The sequence below is a fragment of the Cryptomeria japonica genome, chromosome 10 (genome assembly GCF_030272615.1).
Source record: "Cryptomeria japonica chromosome 10, Sugi_1.0, whole genome shotgun sequence".
NCBI lineage: Eukaryota > Viridiplantae > Streptophyta > Pinopsida > Cupressales > Cupressaceae > Cryptomeria > Cryptomeria japonica.
In genome coordinates, this window is record NC_081414.1 from 857,436,465 (window position 1) to 857,449,869 (window position 13,405).

The window sequence follows — 13,405 nt, forward strand, 5'->3', positions numbered from 1 at the left end:
TAATGATATATTAATGAAATTTATTTCAGATGAATCCACTCTTATGCATTTTTATGGAGTATTTGGCAAGATAAGATTGTTTTTTCAAAAACTGTCAAAACCCTACCAAGGGTTACCTATTTTGGTAAAACCCTCATAACGTTTGTTTTAACCGTTGGATTTGGCTATAAATTTTAGAAAAGTTCTATAAATAGGAAATGTAAATTTTTACCGGATAGATTGGCTTGATGATAAATATTTAAAAATATATTAATGAGTGTTTGTTACAGTTCATGGTGGAAATCAGACTGGTAAAGGTAGGAACAATCCTGTTGCAGCGTTTGGTATGGTTACGTGAGGAATCATAGTAAAGAAAGGATATATCTGTTGGAAAGGTCTCTAAATCTTATTTCCAGTGCTTTTTGTCTGACTTCATTTGGTTAAGAATTGAAGAAGTTGTGATTGTTTTTGTAAAAACCGTTTTTAATGATGAATCCCTGAACTAGGGTATTCCATGGTGATAAAGAATTTGTTCTCTCATGCTGTGGTGAATTTTATGATCTTAAATCTTGAATGAAGGTCTGTAGGGAGAAAATCTAACCTTTGAAATTGGTTTGGGGTTGATTGGTGTCATATGGTAGAAGTACTTGGTAGATAGTCCTTTAAATTTTGTGCCTATGTTTGAAAGAGTTGTTGTTGTTTCTTGAAGTTTATGATTAGTTATACCTTAAGTCTGATTTTGTTTCAACAAAGAGTTATTTGTTATGTGGAAGGTACAAAAGGTTGTAGGAAGGATATTTTGGGTGATTCTAAGGCGTGTAGAAGGTCTTATTGTTGGTGATTGTGAATGAGAAGATCCCCATTCCTTGAAGGGTAAGGTTATTGTATCAAAACACCTTTGAAGTCCTTGTGTAAAGATTATGTTGTGATTGCCTTGTAGAATGGATGAATTCCATTTGTATTTTCACTTAATTATTAGATTATGAGTTTTGGAGTTGAGAAGAGTGGTTAATCTTGTTATATTCCTCTTGAGTCAAGTTGAAGTTCTTGAATTTGGTTTTGAGTCAACATACCCTTGAGTGTTTTGTTGTTTGTGTTGGATGCTCTGCAACAAACTATAAGCTCACTCCTACACCATTGAACAATCTAACCTTACTTTGATTATCACTTGCCCCAAACCTAGTTTTGATGTCACTTTGTATATATTGTGAGATTTTGCCAAGATCAAGAGCTCAATGAAAAGTACAAGAGAGACAAAATAGATGATAGAAATAAATTGTATTCTATCAAGATGAAAATATTGATCAACTGGATCATCAAGCGTTACATACAATGAATATGAGCCTGCTTATATAGGAAAGGCTATATGGATATGTGAGCACACAAACATGACATGTGGCTCAATAAGAAACAAGGGTAGGTAGGAAATAGGTGTGGGTAGGTACGAGAAACAATATAATATTCCACATGAGGTGGATCACCCACTGAATGTGGAATTTAACAACAAGATAAGTCCACAAAAGGTGGAAATTATCCTACACACACTATCCCAATGTGGCACAAACACCCAAGTGTCTCATACCTAAACTACTATGAAATGCATTTCCTAAGTAAACTTAAGTAAGGTGTAATAATATCCAACATGAATAATTAATTATACCAACACCCCCCCTTAAGTGCAACTTAGGGGAATGCACTTAAGTCTATAATGCAACTTAGCAATGCAAGATTGGGTCCCGTCTATTAGGCCATGTTAGGTACCCATGTACAAATGAAAATGCATGCAAACCAATGCAATGAAATCTCTCACAAAGCGGGGAAAGAGAGAAAAACCCAATGGGAAAAAACCCTCCCCCAAAAGAGAGATGAAAACTATACAAGAGAACTCTCATAGAAGTATGTGAGGAAAAAAACCCAGTGTGAGGAAAAAATCCCCCTCACATGAGAGAAGAAGAAGAGAGACTAGGAAGTCCCCCCTCAATGTAGAATCTACACCAATGATAGAATCTCGATGATGTATGAAGAAACTGCTCCACGAACGTCGAACCACGTTCCTCCCCTTAGGAAGAAACAAAACCAAAGGTGTATCCATAAAGTCTCCCCAATCATGAAAGGAAGATGTAGAAAAAATACTCATGATGAAAGAAATCTCTGAAAACTACTCAAGTGTCCCCATGTCGATGCTAAAAGTTACCCCCTCCAAAGGTGGTAAACTGCACCACACTGTTGAAAAAGACACTCCAAGATCTAGTGGAGAAGAATGTAGAACAATATCCAAAGACTCACATGTATCCTCAAAAGATAAAGAGACCTCCTCCAACTGCTGGACAAAAGTATCCACAATCATGTCAACCTCTAAAGATTGATCATGTAGAGAATGCACAAGAGGGTCAAAGTGATCCCTCACAACAATTGAAGAATAATAATCTTCATCAAAGAGAAGATGAATTTCAGCAATGATGTCTCCCAAATCTGCAATGTAGGACTCCACAAACAAACCTACAATGTCTATCAAGTAGGCAACCCATGAAACTGAAGCTGGAAGACATGAAATATCCTGCTGCACTAAATCACAAGAAGGCAAAACTGTCACACTAGCTACATCATCAGGTGCAATAGGTGGTGTGATATCAAGAGAAGGAGATGAAAAGAAAGGCTCAAGAATGGGGTCACATGTGAGAATCCCCAAATTCAAGTGCCCAATGTTCTCCTCAAAATATGAATCATCAACATAGGAAGAATTAACCTCATCAGTAAGACCAAAATATGAAAAAGAGTACAACCGAGATGCATGATCAACCACCCTAGTAGCAATGATAGCTCCACTCTCCAAGTCTCTAATGATAACTGAATCAGGTGTGAACTCCATAGTTTTCCTAGTTGCCCCATGTGTGATTTGGTAGATGGAAAGAAGATTGTTTGTCAAGTGGGGTACACAAAACACATAATTGAAAGAGTTATCCCCAATGGAAATAGATCCTTTCCCAATCACATCCATGTATGTATGATTTCCCATCAAAATCCTGTAGCATGTGGCAAGACTTAAATGTAGAAAACATAGACTGTGAAGATGTGATATGATGAGAAGCCCCCAAATCTAGAAGCCATCTCCCTGAATCATGACTTGTAGTAGCACAAAGAGCTTGTCCCTTTCCTTTATCTGTCCCAAAAGAGTGATCCTTTCCTTTATCTTTATCCTTGGAAGAAGAAGCTGATGTAGACATTCTGGAAGGTAGGTTGATTTTATTCTTCTCAAGAAGATTCTTCAACTCATCAATATCCTTCTTATAACAATAATGTTCATCATGTCCTGACTTCTTACAATATCCACAAAAAAGATTGTCCTTATATGATTTCCTCTTAGGTGAGAATGGTGAATCACCTTGTTGTGGAGAGGAAGATTGTGCTCCATCTTGTTGTGGTTTTGACTTAGGTTGCTTTTGATTCTTGCCTTTTCCTTGATTGCTTTGATTCCATTTATTAGCCACCAAAGCTTGCGACTTGGAAGATTTGAGAATAACCATCTTGGTCAACTTAGATTGCTCAAGTATCAACATCTTCATGAATGAATCAAATGAGGGACAAGTGTATGAGGAACCTTGAGCTAACCTATGGGTGTGAAAGCTAGATACAAGGCTGCATACTCTGAAGGAAGCTTGTCCAACAAGTTATAAACCAATTGAGAATCCTTTTTTTCAATTCCACAATCCTTTAACTTTTCTCTTAGCTCATTGGATTTTGTGACATAATCTTGGATTATATCAAAATCCCTGAGATCCAAAGTTGTGAGTTCACTATCAAGCTTGTAGCCCTTAATCTCATCAACTTGACCATACAATTTCTGAAAAATATCTCAAGCCTCTTTAATTGTTGTACACTTCTCAATGTGAAAAATGAGGTCATCTGATACATACTTTCTAAGAGTTCCAAGTACCATAGCATTCTTAGTGAGCCATTCTAGTTGAGCATTAGGATTAGCCTTAGGATCAGGTGGTGCTGTAATAGTTCCAATTACATAATGAATGAGTCCTTTTTCCATTAGTTTACTCCAAGACTTAATCTTACATGAAGCATAATTATGAGGAATTAAAAGTGGAAATTTAGGAGAACCTATAATACCAAAATGAAAAAAAAACAAGATAGAGAGAGGCACAATCACACACACCACCCCCCCCCCCAAAAAAAAAAATTCACTCAATCAAGAAACCCCCCCCCAAAATGGTGATTTGGCACTTTATACTTAGTGCATATATAATGGGCCACTTGCAACACAAGGCAAAGTGGACTTCTGATTTCAATTTACAACTTCTCAAAATGATATATAAGAGACTTCAACAAATACTGCTAGTGATCTAAACTGAGATCCAAGCGAAATACAAGTACCAAATAGGCCAAAAATGACCAAATACTAAAAGTACAATTTCTACTTAAAATCACTGTAAACAAATGACAGATTATGAAAGTAGACAAAAAATTATTCACTTTCAAAAAAAAACAGTACCTGAAAAGGAGTCCATATGAGCCCGAACGAAGCCTCCAAAGTTGTAAAAATCGGGATTTAACGATTTCAGAAAAATCCTACACCACTGTATAGATCATGAAATTCTACCCCAAAACAAAAAAAAGTGCTAAAAAAAGGAGTCCGGATGAGTGAGATATCGCTATTTGAAAATTGCCTGCAAAATTATAATTTCTGGAAAATTTTCGTCCCATCTTCAAACTTCAAATGCCTCTAGATTTGGCCTCCGAAGTCCAATTTGGATGAAACAAAAGGTAAAAATAACTTTCTTGGACCTCCTCAATCCAATGGTGACCTCATATTTGTCCCATCAAGCTTCAATAATAACTTGCACTAGAAAGCTCCAAAATACACAACCTCAAATAGCATTAAATTTCTCTCAATTGACAAACCAATGACACTCTAATGGATTTGATACCATGTGAGATTTTTTCAAGATAAAGAGCTCAATGAAAATTACAAGAGAGACAAAATAAATGATAGAAATAAATTGTATTCTATCAAGATGAAAATACTGATCAACTGGTTCATCAAGTGTTACATACAATGAATATGAGCCTGCTTATATAGGAAAGGCTATATGGATATGTGAGAACACAAACATGACATGTGGCTCAATAAGAAACACGGGTAGGTAGGAAATAGGTGTGGGTAGGTAGGAGAAATAATTTAGTATTTCACATGAGGTGGATCACCCATTGAATGTGGAATGTAACAACAAGATAAGTCCACAAAAGGTGGAAATTCTTCTACACACACTATCCCAATGTGGCACAAACACCCAAGTGTCTCATACCCAAACTACTATGAAATGCATTTCCTAAGTAAACTTAAGTAAGGTGTAATAATATCCAACATGAATAATTATCCAACATGAATAATTAATTACATCAACATATATGGTTGGCAGTTTCTTATATTTCACACACACATCCTCATAATATCTTAATTGTTGCGCTTGCCTCCTATTTTTCCCATGACCATCATGAAAGTCATTTAAATTCATTCAATCAAATTTTGAGGTATATTTGGGGCACTACACATTTATCAATTTAGTACATACCAAGAGATTCATAGATAGTAGGCTTCACTGACCCAACAAGGGTAGGTGACGTTGACTCAGAAAAGCCCACTTTTAATTTTTTTTTTCCTTGGTTCTATCTAATCATAATGTCTTGCCACAAAAAACTATATTACATTAGCATCCACTTAGATTTAATATATACAGGTAGAGTTATTTGTAGCTAGGAAGTTTTATAGCTTCACTCACTTATGATAGACTTTGGTCTACCACTTAATTATCATAATATTTGCATGTTGTTCACATTGCATGTTGTTGGAATACTCTGGGTCACTGAGAGGGGGTGGGGGGTGAATCAGTGACTAATAAAACTTTCTTATTTTTTCACATTGTGCTTAAGTATACATAGCATACATTAAACTTAAGTCCAATTTCAAAAGAATAGAACTTTGTAATGCACAGGTTAACCAAACAAGATAAGCAATATCAAACACACTAAAAAAATATTAACACAAGTGTTTTGAAGCACAAAAAACCATTGAAGGGTAAAAACCCACTTTTGAAGCATTCACTATCCAAATTTCACTAATTACGGAGTTTTGTGTCTCACTAACAATAATGAATCTCACTTATTACATGTTGTGCCTCATTGGCTATACACACACATCTTGAATTCACAAAACGAGGTATATACATAGATAGGCCTCTATTTTCTATACAAAGCAAATTTATCCCTCTCTCTGAATAGAAACTTCACTTCAACATCTATCCAGGAATCACTTCTCAAACATTATATCTTCTCAAAAATTTATAACAATGTTAAAGTCTAGTATAGAGCCTCTTTTGATAGATACCATAAAAAATATACAAATTATTGATTTTGTCACACTTTTCTCAAAATGCCTAAAACATTGCCTATTCAGCCGCACACATCAGGAACATTTGCACGTTTTATACTACACCAAAAATGATCGCTTCTCTCAACTACAAACTGGTTTGATTAAGTTTCCATGGCTTCCAACCATCAACATCTAACTCAGAAGGTAAAAATAAGTCAAACATGGTCCCCACTTTGTCTTATGGCTTATCGACAAGAGTTCCAGCTTCGACTATTTCTTAGAAATCTCTTATCGAACTCCAATATCTCAGTGACATCAACTTTATCGCCCAGAAAATCTTAATGTCTTACCATTATGAATTTTCAGCATAGACTATGTCTTCGACTTTCTTCTTGCAATGTCTTACCGAACATTGAAGTCTCAACAAAATATATTTTTGCCGTAGCATATTAATTGTCTTATCGATATCATATCTTGTCAGTAAGAAGGGTGACTTCGACTACCATCCTAAAGTATCTTACTAAACTTGAATTTTACACCAAAATCCCACACATTGCCAAGACCACTCAAATGTTATATCGATATGGTAACTCATCGGAGAGAGATGTGACTACAGATGACTACTTGGAGTGTCTTACCAAACTCCAAAGTTAGATCAAAATCCCTTTTCACTAGGACCACTTCACTGTCTCACTAAACCAGAATCTCATTGTCCAATATGCAGTCGAAAATGATCTCTGCCAAAAACTCCAGGTAGTCATGTTCACAAGCTTAGTCAATGCATACACAACACATACAAACCAAAAATTGGAACTCCAAAAACTCTAGTATACCATGTTGATTCCACACGTTTTTGACATCACAATGCCATTATGCTAACAATCTCTCCCTGGAATTGATAGCAAAAAGACTTGTAGCCCTTCTCCCCCTATTTTGGTAGCAATGAGAGGGATGAAGAAACACAAACCAAAGATCTCAGTTAGAAGAAATCTCCGCAAAAGAAGTGAATTACACGAGCAATCCCCAACACAACTTTTCCTCCTTGATGAGAGAAAGAGTTGTCATCAGAAAACACCAAACGATACACAATGCCAAAGGTACTGTGAACCAATTTGAATAAACTTGTCTACTCTTAGGATATATCAAAGATATCTAAAATAAAAGAACATTTAATCAAAAGAACAACATGCCTATGCATCTTATCTTTTAGGATAGAGAAGGAACATACTCCCCTGAAAGAGAGATTTTAGAAATTTTAAGACAAACTTGAAAATGAGATAAGACCTAATCTTTTTCTCAAACTCTCAAAAATTTCTTTTGACAAAGGTTTGGTAAAGATGTTTGCCACTTGATCTTCAGTGTTGACATAATTTAAACATACCTCATCTTCTTGCACTTTTTCTCTATGAAAGTGATATCTTATGTCAATATGTTTTGTGCAAGCATACATCACTAGATTTTTGGAAATACTAATGACACTTGTGTTGTCACAGAGAATAGAGATGGGTTTTGACACTTCTATCTTCATGTCAGATAATGTTTGTTTCATCCATAGGAATTGAGTACAATAGGAGACAACAACTATGTACCCTGCTTATCCTATTGACAACAAGACTGAATCCTATTTTTTGCTATGCTAGGCTACGAGTTTTAAACCCAAGAAGAAGAATGAGCTCCACTAGTTGTTTTTATATCATCCAAACAACCTACCCATTCAACATCTGTAAATGCAGTGCAAGTAAAATTGTCATCTCAAGGGTACCATAATCCATAGTCCAATGTTACTTTTCTATATTTAAAAATTCCTTTAACAATAGTGACATGTGACTCTTTAGGTGAAGCCTGAAAATGTGCAACTAGACATACTCCATGCATTATTCCAGGTCTTGATGCTATAAGATATAAGAGACTCCTTATCATATACCTATACTTAGTTTGATCAACACAAGGAGAATCATCTTCTTTGCCCAATTTACAACCTATTGTCATAGGAGTACTTACTGAGCTACATTCATCCATATGAAATCTTTTCAGCATCTCTTTTGCATATTTGGTCTGGGAGAGAAATATGCCTTTGGGAAGTTGTGTAACCATGAATCCAAGAAAGAAGGAGAGTTCTCCTAGCATAGACATTTCAAATTCTAATTGTATAATATTAGAGAACATATCACACATATCATCATTTGTACAACAAAAAATGATGTCATCTACATAGACCTCTACAATAAGCACATCATCACCTTCAACCTTGATGTAAAGATTGCTATCGACTCCTCCTTTGGTGAAGCCATTTGTCAAAATATGGTTGTCCAATCTAGCATAACATGTTATGGGGGATTTTTTTAAGCCATACAATGCTTTCTTTAACTTGTAAACATGACCAATTTTATCCAAACACTGAAAACCTTCAGGTTGCTCCATATATACCTCTTCCTCAAGGTATCCATTTAAAAAAGTAGTTTTGACATCCATTTGATAGATTTTAAAGTTTTTATAAATTAAGAATGCTAAAAATATCCTTATTGCTTCTATTCTAGCTACTAGAGTGAAAGTATCACCAAAGTCTATTCCCTCAATTTGTGAGTAGCCCTTGTAGACTAGCCTAGTTTTATTTCTCGCTACCTTTGCATTTTCATAAATCTTATTTCTAAACACCTATTTTTCTCCTATGACATTTTTATTTTCAGGCCTAGGTACCAATACCCATATTTCATTCTTTTCAATTTGATTAATTTCCTTCTCCACGACCTTAATCCAACACTCATCCTTACTTGCCTCAACATAAGTTTTAGGCTCTAATTTTGATAATAAGAAGGAATTTATTTGTTCACTTGATGTTGTTGGCTTTCTTTTGGTTAACATGCCTACATCCTTGCCTCCAATAATTTTCTCTTGTAGATGATGTTTCAAGAGTGTCTTGCCTGGTGTTTTTGGTTCTACTTCTGGAGGTTGATTTACTATCTCTCCTACCTTTGGTTCCATCTCTATTTCTAATTCAGATTTTGCTTCTACATTCTCCAAATAATTTCTATCAACCTGCAACTTGTCATCAACTTTGACATTAGCACTCTCAACAATCATTTTCAAACGTTTATTAAAACATCTATATTCTTTATTGTGAGAAGAAAAACCGAGAAATATGCCTTCATCACACGTTGACTCAAAACTACCCAAATTTGCATCATCTTTCTCTATGTAACATTTGCTACCAAAAATTCAAAAATAATTTATAGAGGCAAGTTTACCATACCGCAGTTCATAGGGTGTATAGTTTGTTTTTAGCCATAGTTGCACTCTATTTAGAAAGTATACACTTGTATGAACAACTTCCTTCCAATATGTATCTATTATCTTTGCCCCATCAAGCATTGTCCTAGACATTTCCTTAACTATTCTTGAATACCTTGAACCTATGAAAAGCCTCAGATATGTTTAAGAAAGATTACCCATGTCATTCTTGTGTAATCATCTATAAAAAGCATAAAATACCTTTCCCCATTTATAGACCTTGTCCTTGTGGGACTACACAAGTCAGTATGGACATGTTGTAAAGGCTTAGTAGTCACATGATCTTTTTTTTTGTAACTAATTCTGCTTTGTTTACCATTTTGATACTCTCTACAAATTATACTTTTAGGTTTATTTATAGTGGGCATGTCTCTAACATTCCAATTTCTGCTAACCTTGATGAGATTATCAAAATTTAGATGTCCTAATCTTTTGTGCCATAGCCAACTTTCTTCAATTTGACTCATAAGACAAATGTGACTATCACAATCACCATTGGATACATTTTGCAAATGAGAAATATTACCCTTGGTCCTCTTGCCTGTTGCAATAAGTTTCCCTGATTTCTTTTTGACTTCACAACCCTAAGAATGAAAATGAACTTCATAACCACTGTCACAAATTTGACTCACACTCAAAAAATAATACTTTAACCCATCAACATAGTAGACATCATGGATAGGAGTCTTATCATTTAACAGTAAAGTTCCAATACCTTTGATTTGGATAGTAGAATTGTCACCAAACCCGATAAATCCTCTTGTATAATCTTCAAGATTTGTAAATTTGGTTTTGTCCCTTGTCGTGTGATGAGAGAAGCCACTATCCATAATCCACACATCTTCCTTCTTGGCATGGTAGGTAACTTTCACTATCATTGAATTTTCAAAGTTTGTAATTTCCTTAGGTCTCTAAACATTTTTTCTCTTGGCTTTCTTTTCCAAATAAGGTTTTGGACAATCTCTTTTGGAGGATTCAATACCATTTTGTTTCTTTCAATATTGAAGAGAAAACCTACAAGATCTATTAGTATGCCCAATTATGTGACAAGTAAAACATCTTACATTACGAAAATCAAAATATGGTGTCTTTCTTTATGAACACCAGCACTTAGAGGCTTTGTGTCTGAATCTTCTACAACAAAAACAATAACCATAGAAGTGTGATTGTGTCCTCCATGAATACCTTGGTTTGAAAGATCATGAAGAGTTAGAGAGGAAGTTTCTGCTCTTGGACTGCAAATTAGATGTGACAGTCTCTTGAGAGTTTGTAATGGTTGATTTTGAACTATTCTCTTTACTCTTCTCTAAATCTACTACCTCTATGTCTTGAAATTTAGATCTGAAAATATCATATGGGGTTTTATTATTGTTTACATTTGAACTTTGTCCAACTTCAAACCCCAAACTAGAAATGTTTTTAGCTTTTCTTTGTTTGCTTAAAATATCCTGTAGCCTAGTATTGTCATATGTTTCAAGCTTTCTTTTCAAACCAACTATTTCTACTTCCAGTCTTAGACAAGACTCTTTTTTGGTTGCTAGTTTAGTAGTAATATCATCTTCAACTCTTTTATGTTCCTCAATCTGTCTTGTCAAATTAGTCACCAATGGTTCTAGAACACTAATTTTGTTTGTCAAAGTTGTAGCTTGATCCTTTTGTTCAAAACTTTCCCATTTTAACCTCTTGACTTCTTTAAGAGAATATATTATCTCACCTTCTAGATCAACCTCATTCTCACTCTCAAGTTCGGGTAGAATAACATCCTTATCTCTTTGATTCTTTGCAGTACATTCAGTGGCCATAAATAGAACTTCTTCCTCACCACCAATGGATTCTTCAGAGTTGTTGTCAGTAACATCACCTTTGGCATACAAGATCTTCTTGTTTTTGGAAGAGAAATTTCTTATTCTATTGAAGGGCTTGTTTTTGTAAGGAATCTCTATGTTTTCTTTATCACTATCATCATATCGACTTTTAGTAGCGAAATGACCTATCCTGGAACAATTAAAACATTTAAAGGGAAGTTTGCCTTCGTATTTTCTTGACCATTTCGTGGGTTTTCTAACAAATTTTACCTCTTCTATATCATTTTCAGATTCAAACTTTATCTCTTTTTTCTTTTCTTTTTAGTTTTGAAAGCCCTTTCTATATGGGGATTTTCTTCATTATAGGTTCTCATCTCATAGGCAGTAAGTGTCACATGAAGATCATAAATGGTCAAGGTATTCAAATCCTTAAGTTATTATATGGAAGGAAATTTAGAGTCATACTTAGTAGGGAGATATCTCATAACCTTTTTGACAACATCCTTATCATCAATAGTTTCTCTTAGACCTCTAATGACATTGAGTGTTTCATCTACTCTAAAAAAGTAGTTTGCAAATTTTTCTTCATTGGTCATTTTCATACCTTCAAAATTTTCCCTAAGAGTTTGTATCTTGGCCTACTTTACCTTATCATTACCACAATAGATATTATTAAGTTTGTCCCATACTTATTTGGCAAAAATTCAATGCATGATTTTTACGAACACTTCTTTTGACAATCCACATAAAATGGTGTGTTTATCTTTAGCATCAATCTCATAATATTTACCATCTGGATCTATGGGTATGGTTGTAGATATAGTGTATCCATTAACAAATGAAGCCCACAAATCAACTCCCAAGGAAATTAAGTAAGTTTACATTCTTACCTTCCAAAAGGCATAATCAACTCCATCAAACAACCTTTCAAAGAACCTTCTTGAGCCATTGTTATAGTATTCCAAAGATAGAATCAACCTTAGGTTGTTAGACCCAATACAAGGCACTTGGCTCTGATACCAATTGTTGGAATACTTTGGGTCACTGAGGGGGGGGGGGGGGGGGTGGTGAATTAGTGACTAATAAAACTTTTTTCTTTTGTTGCACTTAAGTATACATTAAACTTAAGTCCAATTTTAAAAAAATAGAACTTTGTAATGCACAGGTTAACCAGACAAGATGACAATATCAAAGACACCAAAAAGATATTGACACAAGTGTTTTGAAGTGGAAAACCCTTGAAGGGTAAAAAACCACTTTTGAAGCATTCACTATGCAAATTTCACTAATTACAGAGTTTTGTGTCTCATTGACAATAATGAATCTCACTGGTTACACTTTGTGCCTCACTGGTTGTACACACACATCTTGAATTCACAAAACAAGGTATATATAGAGAAAAACCTTTGTTTTCTATACAAGTCAAATTTCTTTCTCTCTCTGAATAGAAACTCACTTCAACATCTTTCCAGGGATCACTGCTCGAACATTTTATCTTCTAAAAAATTCATAACAATGTTAAAGTCTAGTATAGAGCCTCTTTTAATAGATACCCTAAAAAATATATAAATTCATCTTCTCACACTTTTCTTAGAATGCCTAAAACATTATCTATTTAGTTGCCCACATCAGGAACATTTGCACCTTTTATACTGCACCAAAAATGATCTAGTGCCTTATGAATCTCTTTATGAATAATGAAAATAAATAAGGGCACAAATTGGTAATATAGGAAGAAAGAAACCCGTTATGAATCAAACTCTCGAAACAATAAATGAAAAATTGTGTCAATACGTGCTTCATAATGATGTAAATTGGACTTATAAGTCCAATTTGAATCATTATGCCTTAAGAGGTGTAAATCGGACTTGCAAGTCCGATTTACACCTAAAAAGGACTTACACGTGCATTTTCGGGATAAATCTTTGTCAATATAAAAAGGTTATTTTTTTTC

General features: G+C 34.6%; 1 protein-coding gene across 1 annotated transcript in view; it reads right to left on the minus strand.

The window, feature by feature from the left end:
• LOC131065145 (phosphate transporter PHO1 homolog 10) overlaps positions 1-12,400 on the minus strand; it is a 189,981-nt gene extending 177,581 nt beyond the window's left edge. The window contains exons 1-2 of the mRNA XM_059212971.1: positions 12,342-12,400; positions 10,966-11,641 (exon numbers count right to left, since the gene is read on the minus strand). Of these exons, the coding sequence (XP_059068954.1) occupies positions 10,966-11,641; positions 12,342-12,400 (735 nt within the window). The remainder of the gene's footprint in view (positions 1-10,965; positions 11,642-12,341) is intronic.
• Positions 12,401-13,405: the final 1,005 nt, after the last annotated feature.